This window comes from Pseudorasbora parva, chromosome 11 (genome assembly GCF_024679245.1).
Source record: "Pseudorasbora parva isolate DD20220531a chromosome 11, ASM2467924v1, whole genome shotgun sequence".
NCBI classification, from domain to species: domain Eukaryota; kingdom Metazoa; phylum Chordata; class Actinopteri; order Cypriniformes; family Gobionidae; genus Pseudorasbora; species Pseudorasbora parva.
The window spans coordinates 19,838,923-19,848,809 of NC_090182.1; the positions used below are offsets into that span (position 1 = coordinate 19,838,923).

The window sequence follows — 9,887 nt, forward strand, 5'->3', positions numbered from 1 at the left end:
TAAGGCCACCTAATATAAAGTGGGACCTATCACGTAAACTAACTTTTATTTTGGATGGGATTAATCGATTTGACAGCACGACCAGTTACATAATGGATATTATTTAGTAATGTCAACATGTATTTTTATAGCCATTTATTTTTCATGCGTTATATTAGGCTATATGTTCAATGTTTTCTTTTTTTAGATTTTCAATTGAAATTACTGATTTTTATTTGTATTACAAGCCTAATGCTTTAGATCATTATAATGATCAGGCATAATTCAGATATTCAATTTATCTTTATTTATATATTCCAACTCAGTACTTAAGAGGCACATAATTCAGGCAAACATAGGAAAACATTTCCATACAAAATAAACAAAGAAACATCTTTTTTGTCAGTGGAAAATTAAGAACATTAATCTAGTTAGGCAAAAAATTACAATCACGCAATATTAAGGCAACATTAAAGAAGGATCTCCAAATCTAAATGTTTAATCAAAAGCACAGGGCTGTTGAAGCAAACCTAAGAAAAGTTCAGAAGGCTCTTTGGCTAGTGAAGTCACAGTTTCCAGGAAAAGATTAGTGCAGCAGGTATCAAAATGTTACTAGTTTCATTACTCCAAAATTGGCACATTTCCCACACACCTGGCCCACAGACTGGTCATGCAGCTCCCTAATGAAAGCTGCCTTTGTGAATTATAACAGCATAACTCAACCGAAGGCATTCTTTAGTCCTCGAATGACCAATGGGAAGAAATGGGCCAATTAATAAATAATGAGCTACCCTCTCCACGTCAATGTAATAAGGTTGTTATCATGCTCTACACCTCCTTTTTTGGAGTACAGCTTCAAATGGCATAAAACTAAATTCCTGAAGCTTTTAGGACCATATAAAAATCAATTGTTCCTTCAATAAGTACAGTAGATATAGCATAGTTCACCATCTCAAAATAATACTCCTGAGTCAGGATGTGTGCAAATATGCCTAGCGTGGCCCCAAACAGCGCTACAATAACAAACAGCAGACTAAATTCATGCTGCCTCCATGATATCATCCAAAATATCAGTTTCTCTATCAGTCAGGTGGTTAGTGAGGTCAGGAGATGCATGTTCCTGAGGACCTTCTGAATGGTCTGCAGGTAGCTCTGAAAGCTTTTTCTTCCAGCAGCACGCACAACGTAGACAGTCCTCGACATTGTAGTGGAAGAGTCTGCGGCACGGATGGCAGAACTGATGGAAAACCAGCATGAAGATCACAGCCAGGCTGTAGCAGACGATAAGCTGCACCACCAGCAGCGGCGTGCACACATATACGAAGAAGTCTGTCTTGTAGTAGTACCACAAGATAATGAGAGTCACATTCTCCATAAACCGAAATGTGTAGTAAATTGCCAAGCGTCTCCAGCGGGGCTGTTTCTCCACCAGGTCGTGGTCGGCCAGGTCCAGCTGCACGGCGGACCAGCAGAAAATATTGATGCATGCATAAAGGAATGTGACCATGCAGAGCACGACGGTGGTGCCAAGTTTGCTGAAGTTCTTCTCTATGTTCTCAGGCAGTGACGCCCTCCTGACCCAGAACTCAACCCATGGTTGGAAGAAGAAGATTAACAGGTTGGTAAGGCCCACCAGGACCACCCAGACAGAGAGCGCTGAGCTGAAAAGCACCAAGGTGATGATCCGCGTGGCGATCTCTAACCCTCGCCAGAGGATCATGCACAGGTAGGCAGCAGGTTTCATTCGCACTTTGTAGTCATCATACTTGATCTGTATGGCCAGAACACTGCAAACTAAAGCTCCGTATACGATTGATATCAAGGAAATGATCATAAGGGCAACTGTAAACACAAATAGAATGAGGATTAGTGTGAACAATATTGTAGACTTTACAATAAGGTTCCATTTGTTGACAATGGTTAACTACATAACATGAAAACAAGCCTAAGGGTAACATGAACAATGAAAAACACACATTAATCTTAGTTAATGTTCATTTCAACATTTATCAATGTAATACTGAAATAATCTGATAATGCACCTTTGTATTTTAATGAACTAATGTTATTGTTATTAATATTTACACAGCTCTCTGAAATGTTTGATTCTGACTGGTCAGTCGCGTCATTCCGAGGTCAGTAATTCTCAGATAAAGAGCAACACTATAATTCCCACTCATCTGGGTATTTTAGGCCAGCTCTTCTTCCATGTCTCTTGCTTTCTGAGAACTGTTTCGCATTTAATGAGCTAATGAAATCAATGTTTTGTGTCTATATATTTACTTATGTGGCACGTAGCCATGTAATAAGTGGGATAAAGCCTGGATGTACATTATCCCTTAATTAACTAATGGGATCTTTTTGTAAAGTGTTAACAATAATTTGAATCGGGTAAATAAATGAAACTCACGTTGTAAGGAAATGACGTATTTTTCCTGAATGGTAGCATAGAGCTGTAGAGTGAGCTGAGGAGTGGAGCCCAGGAAGGCCTGGATGACAGCTGTGCGTTTGAAGGCATTGCGGTGAATGGCTAGCTTGCGCTCAGAGTGTCCGATCTCACATTCGAGGGCTGAGCCTAAGCCTTTGCCATGCTTTAGCTTGATCTTTCTTGAAATCGTGACATATGGTTCCTCCTTTTTGCCCGCTTGGCAGTAAACAATAAGAGCTTCAATGCACCTGTTTGAGGAAATAAAAAAGTAATCTGTCAGATAATGAAAAACAAATTTGATTAACTACTGATTTTTTTAAACTGATTTTTAAAAGAAACTTAATTATATAACTATTTATTTACCAATTTGAGCAAACCCAGCCAACTTTTAATACTCTGACATTTAGTTTCCACAAGGTGGCAGCAATATCTTAATGATCAAACCATTGCAAACCAGTTTATCCGCTTTGCTGAAATATGAGAAAGGTGTTGCTCATTCTGGGTGGAAACTTCACAACAGTGGTGTAGTCATGTCATGCTTAAGTACAAGATTAAACCCTTCATTTGAATAAAGTATTGCTTTTAAACTGCAATCTAATTTACTTAAAAAAAGAGAAGAAAATTAATACGTTTATTCAGCAAGACCACCTTTAATTGTTAAAGTGACAGAAAAACATTTATAATGTTAATAAAGATTTCTATTTCATGGAAATTATGTTCTTTTGAAGTTGCTATTCACCAAAGAATCCTGAAGAAAATCATGGTTTCCACAAAAATATCTTTCAGACCCTAGTGTCAGTATAGTGTGAATAATCTTGTTTCTGTTTCTAGTTCAATCAGCTGCACGCATGAACAAAAAAAATGTGTCGAAAAAGGCTTTGTTTATAAAATAAAAAAACTTTTTTTGAATAAATTTTATAATAAATATTTTTGTGTCTTTATATGAATTCTTTCACACACATTTTTTTAAACTAAATACACAAAACATAACAGTAATATTCTTTAAGGAATAATAAATCCAAAAATGTAAACTGTCATCACTTCCTCATGTTCCAAACCTGTATGAATTACTTTGTTTGGTGAAACATGGGAGATATTTTGAAAAATGCATTTTTTTCTCCATGCAAGATGGGAGCTAAAACTGTTTAGTAGCTAACATTCTTCAAAATATCTTCTTTTGGGTTTCGCAGAATTAAAAAAAGGACAGGGTTGGAACAACATGGTTTTATTGTGCAAGCTATCCCTTTTATGGGACTGGACATTTACACTGACTGTGTGATTAGATTGTGTGAGGTTGTCATGTCTCTGTCTAGTCAGACGGCAGTTAGCACTACTTGTGCTCAACTTCTGTATGCAACGAACGCATCAGGTGACAGATCACGTCGGCTCAGCTCTGCGCACACTCGCCTCACCAAATGTTGCCTCAAATCTAACCCTAGCCCTAACTCTAAATGAAAGTAAATTACTTCCGCTCATTTTATCACAACAGTGTCATTGTGAATGCCACTTTTGGTGTAAATCGAGAAGGATGATTTGAGAAACAATAACACTGAGAATTTGGAAGAGGATGTTTCAGTTTGCATAAGTGGCCATGTTTATTTGAAACATGGAAATTAAGTTTACAACCCTAATTATTACACATTTTATTTTAGTGTCTGTTTAACATGATAAACAATTGATAAGCAGTTAGTGCACTGATAAGGAGCACAGACAAAATATATACCAGCGTTTTAAATGTTATCTTTTGCAGGAAAATTCATGAAAAGCACCTACAGCTCTCATTAAAAATTAGCTATTTAAGCCATGCTTCACTTAGGCATAATCTGATGCACAAAATTATGATATATACAAAGTGCGGCTCATTTGTGATCTAATAAAGTGAGAGCTGTCTGCCATATTAGAATGCGCAGGAGCATCTTACAAGGTTATTCAGAGCATGGAAAAATTATTACAGAGCATTACAAAAATTAAAGACAGTCTTTCTTTGTATTCTACAAGGCAACTAGTGCCTGTTATTATACAAGGAGACGATAGAGGTGGCTATTTTGATCTTGATATTTAATACTTGCCAATGGCTACAGTATACAGGATCCAGTACTATATCTTGTTTTAAAATGCAACTTTGTGTTCGCAGCCTATACTTGGCAAAACACAAGCATTCAAATAGCTTTAACCATGCAAAAATCCACAGGACTGTTGTCAGGCCCGGAGCCATCCACCCAACCTTGACTCTTGTCACTTAAAGCGATAGTTCACCCAAAAAATCTGTCATTAATTAATTACTCCTTCTTATGTTGTTCCAAACATTCATTCATCTTCGCAAAAAAAATTTTTTCAAAATCTTTTTGATGAAATCCGAAAGATTTCAGTCCCTCCATAGACAACTACCACTTTGACGGATCAAAAAGTTCATACAGAGATTGTAAAATGAATCCATATGAATTGAGCGGTTTAGTAAAAAGTTTCTGAAGAAACATGATCGCTTCATATGATAACCAGATTTGATTTAGGCTTTTTTCGAAAGTCTTACAGGTTTGGAATGACATAAGGGTGAGTAATTAAATAAATATTGTTTTTGGGTGAACTATCCCTTTAAGAAAGTCATTCTTCAATAGCTCTTCACAATAAGATGTTTACTGTAAGACAGGATGATCTGAGTTTAGTAAGATAAGACAAGACAAGACATTTCCTATTCAAGGGAAACGTTTTCATGACATTGTGTCAGATATTTATAGAGCTAAGCCGGACCCTCATCTGCTTTTTACAGTCTACTGACTGCTTACTGACCTCAACTCAGCATACCAAAGAAGGAGTCAGTCCACAAGTTGGGCCTGCCCTGCACACTGCATTCCTCTAATATTTCTTCAGATTTGACAATGAGCAAAGAAACAGATGATCCATGTTACAATACAGTCAATCACAGGATAATGTTTTATATAAATGAACCTAAAAATTATAAGCCACTGTTTGTCTTTGAACTTCAATTTGATCTGAATCTCTAGCAGAACTTAACATTAAATGCCAAAACACATGCCTTATCTTTGGTAAGAAATCATCTGTCAAACAAATGCCTTTTAATACAAACAATCCAATTTGGCAGTTATTAATAGAGTTGTAAATATACATTTAAATACATAAAAAGCAAGTGTGGTACATAGAGTGCACTACCATAAATCTATAGCCACAAGACTTGACGTTGATTTCTACTGTATACAGTCAACAACCTTTGAAGATATTAAAATACAATGTGGCAAGACGGTCACTACCTAAATAGCATCTGTGCTTAAGTCATCAACCACAATCTCCTATATTACAGTGTCCTTTAAAACAGAGCAGAATAACAGGAGGTAGACAGAGAAATGACACACCCTCAGATTTAAAATCCAAACAATAAGATTGAAACCAAAAGTTCCTAGAGGGAAACAATCTCATTCACCTTTTAAACTCCACCTTAAACCTGGAAAACATGTTAGTGTTCGCTCAAGACTGAACACGTTTTAAAATTTGAAACACACAGAGGCCTGAAGCAATGGTAGTACTGTATCTGAAAGGTGTTTTGGGAGACTTTCGATACATCCAAACTGGATTTCTGTTAAATTGTTTGAATGTCACATTACATATGCTGTTGAATTCTTCAATTCTTCATATGAAGTCAAACCATTATTTGGGTTTCCCTAAAATAATTGGATCTCATATAAGAGTACTGTTCCTATATTAAATCCAATTATTTTATTTTGATATGTTTATACAATTCAGCTTTTTTTATTTTGTTTTTTAACGGTTTGATGTTTCAGTACAGCTCGAAAGCCTGGTGCTAAATGCCAGTTTCTATTTGTGTACAACTGAAACCTACATTGCCTAATTTCAGTTTATTTTGGGACATATAGTGACAACATGGCCCAGGACACATTGCCACAAAAGCTTTGTACAATACTGTACATTAACCAATATTGGGCAATTATGGTTGAAATGCTTAGCTTTTTTTGTAGCCAAGTGTTACAAGTAAAACTGACTTTTAAAATATACATGTATCAATATTGCTATTCACACAATAGTTTTATCATCTCTCACACCCATACCTTATGATAGGACCCATCTGAAGCAGATGCATGAAGAGCACAAGAGGTCGGTCTCTCCCCAAGTCCCGGTGCACGAACGTCAGCGTGAGCTGAGTCAGCACCGACGGAACCAGCATGAATGTAATAGTCAGTCCCATCCACACTACATTTTCATTGTCATGGTACCGGCTGCTGAGCACGGACGCACATATAAACTCCGCGCAGTACAGGACCGTGGTCCACAACACGCTGAAGGGTGGATGGACTGTACTGTGGCTGATCACCTTCACGTTACCGTTCTCGCTCGGGTGCTGCGCCACCACCTCCGTGATGTCATGCTCGCTCGGCTTGTTGTCTTCCATCTTTCCCACTTCTCGTACGCTTTATATGTCTCGGTCCTCGCAGCGGTTGTGCCATTGTTCAAGAAACGTCATCTTCGGTGTTTCGGATCTCAGATGGTCCATTTATGTGAACTCGGCTCATGTGCACAGTGCCACATAAGCAGTTCTGCTGGTTAGGACATAAACATTAGTAGGTTGTAGTATGGGGTGTTCGTCCGTCAGCATACTACGTACCGATCTAGACATTATACCACCAACATCGAGTCATTAAACTGTCAGATTATCTCCATTTCTCAGAGAGCCTTTCAACGGAGTAATATCTTATCAGAAAGCCAGGTGTGCCCTGAAATGCAGCGAGCGAGTGACTGAAAGGCTGCACTGTGTCTGCTGGATTCCCACAGGTCCTAGAGCACACACCGGATGCAGTTAAGGCCCACTGAAGCGAGTAGGCAGTTATTTTGAATAAGTAATTATTCTAAACCGCTAAAAAAAGTAGGGTATGTTGTAGTATGAATGCGTGTATGAACAGGTCTTAAATGCTCTAGCAAAACTCCGTCGGCATCGCGCCATACACTATAGGCCTATTAAACACGATCTTTGAGGTGTATTTTTGTTAATTTATAAAATTGTACTTGTTAATTATGCAAAGTAAAACAATAACAAAAAAATGGCACCACTAGTGCAAATTATGTTTTAAGATAAGGCTGGGAGTTTTCGAAGAATTCCCTGTGGGTCGCTGATAGCAGACTTGGACATAGGCCTACCCGACGCGGAGAATGGAGCTAGAAATATGACAAAATGATCTGAATTTGAATTGTACAAATCTGAATTAGTAACAAGTGTAATCTAACAAAATTGAACACTAAGTTGTTTTACATAGTTCTGAAATTGAATTTTTAAATGTTGAATATAGAACATTTGAAACTGAACACATCTGAAATGTTTTTTTTTTTTTTCGAAATTGTATAGACATGCATTTTCAAACAGCAGATATTTTGTTCTGAATTAATAGACTTGGAAATATTCCGTTTTTGAAAACACAGATTCAAGATTTCAGAACATTCAGAAATTCAGAACATCAAATCCAATATTCTAAAATTCCAACCACAGAAATTCAGATCTTACAGAAATTAGGCCAGAGGTCATCATCAGCTAGGGAAGAGTAAAGGATGTCAGAAAAGTTGAACGGAGCACTATCTTATCATTTAATTTCCTATTTGTAATGGAATAAAGAGAACAGATCAAATTGCTCTTTTATATTTTTTAGTTTAGTTTAGAATAATGCACAGAAAATTAGATTTAGGCCAAATTTCAAATTTTTCATGCGTGGTTCACAAATTACTCATTAGTGAATAAAATCTCAGTATTTGACGTTATCTGTGGTTCTGGGTTGAATCCAACACTGCCCCCTAAACCCTCATTCACTATTCCCTACTTTAGTCCACTAACAGTTAACATGAACGAGTAAATGAAAACGAGTGCGTGAAGTCAGACAGCCGTTGAGTGTACATCGGCTGTAGCTACACTGGTTATTGCGGTGTGGGGTTAAATGAGTGCACTCGAATATGTCCATGGTTTCGGACAATGGCTGTCCCCTCAAATAATGCCCTATTTGAGGGTAGGCTATAGGGGGTGATTTCGGATTCAGCCCAGGTCTGTTCAACAAAATAATAGCCTTATAGCAGTAGTAGGTTACTGCTTCTTAAACTAGGGCAGGTCCTCGGGCTTTCTTCTGTGCAACTTAACGCATTTAACAGAAAAAAAAAGTATCTGATATATATAATACTAATCACCCAGCCCTTTTTTTATTTAAGCGTGCAGAGAAAAATCTGGCTGGTAAGGCTACGCTGGACAATGAAGAGCTGGCTAAAGCACAGACCAATGTTCAGTTCGACTTCAGAATAAGAGGATTATTACTAAATTAGGAAATATTAATCAGAAGATCACAAGTATGACAGTTTGTCTGACAGAACCCCCATGTAACTGTCTTTATGACGAAGCTCATGGACGGGGACACTGAGCAGCTCAATTGTCCTGTATGCAACATTTTACTATCCATAAAAAAAGATTGGAACAGTAAAATGTTTGGTCAGCAACAATTTTAACGTAGCCTAACCTAAGCATTGAACATGTAGCCAGTCGCGGTTTGACGTGGCTGAGAATGTCAGATTATTCAAACAAAACAAAGTTATTCGTCCTGGCTTCAAAGTTCAATGTAGCTGTAACCTAAGCGCTTTATTAGTGTAGCCTGTATTTAACTTTTTTAGTCTACCTTTACTGATGCTGTCTGATTCTAAATTCCGTTTAGAGCTTTCGGATTCAAGCTTTTTTTGGACTTTATTTGAGATAAAATTTACAGTCAATTGTTTTCTTAAAAAATTAACAAGGAATGTAGGCCTGGGCTATTTATTCCATTACAAATAGGAAATGAAATGATCAGACCGTGCTCTGTTGAACATTTTCTGACATCCCTTACTCTTCCCTGATGATGACCTCTGGCCTACTTTCTGTAAGATCTGAATTTCTGCGAATTTTAGAATATTGGATTTGATGTTCTGAATTTCTTCTTCATCTGAAATCTTGAATCTGTATTTTCAAAAATTGAATATTTCCAAGTCTATTAATTCAGAACAAAATATCTGCTGTTTGAAAATACATGTCTATACAATTTTGACAAAAAAGCCTAACATTTCAGATGTGTTCAGTTTCAAATGTTCTATATTCAACATTTAAAAATTAAATTTCAGAACTATGTAAAATGCAACATAATATTACATTTTGTTAGATTACACTTGTTAATAATTCAGATTTATACAATTCAAATTCAGATAATTTTGTCATATTTATACTTTTTGTACCAGGCTGTAAAAAGTTTCTGCTGTACATTTGGGCATTTTAACATAGAGGGGAAATACATATTTCACTCCCTTTTGGAGCCGGTCTCTAGCAGCCAGTTACGCGCATGACACTGACGTGAAACCAGACTTAATTCGCTAATGGAATTTTTTCCCTCAAACCAGTTTAGCGGAACCTACCTGTCCCTCGCCTTAAAGGGTTACTTCAGCGATTAGCATATGGCTT

At 37.1% G+C, this 9,887-nt stretch overlaps 1 protein-coding gene across 1 annotated transcript; it reads right to left on the reverse strand.

The window, feature by feature from the left end:
* Positions 1–263: 263 nt before the first annotated feature.
* xkrx (XK related X-linked) lies at positions 264–7,218 on the reverse strand. The gene is made up of 3 exons (XM_067457349.1): positions 6,487–7,218; positions 2,390–2,655; positions 264–1,821 (listed from the first exon to the last, which is right to left on the reverse strand). Exons 1-3 carry the CDS (start codon positions 6,825–6,827, stop codon positions 1,019–1,021), a joined length of 1,410 nt encoding a protein of 469 aa, XP_067313450.1. The 5' UTR covers positions 6,828–7,218; the 3' UTR covers positions 264–1,018.
* Positions 7,219–9,887: the final 2,669 nt, after the last annotated feature.

Bases quoted from the DNA above. Each gene is read 5' to 3' on its own strand.
- xkrx (XM_067457349.1), bottom strand. From the start codon at position 6,827: ATGGAAGACAACAAGCCGAGCGAGCATGACATCACGGAGGTGGTGGCG. The intron at 2,656-6,486 runs GTATGGGTGTGA...TTCCTCAAACAG, and splicing joins CAGATGGGTCCTATCATAAG to GTGCATTGAAGCTCTTATTG. The intron at 1,822-2,389 runs GTGAGTTTCATT...TTGTGTTTACAG, and splicing joins ATACGTCATTTCCTTACAAC to TTGCCCTTATGATCATTTCC.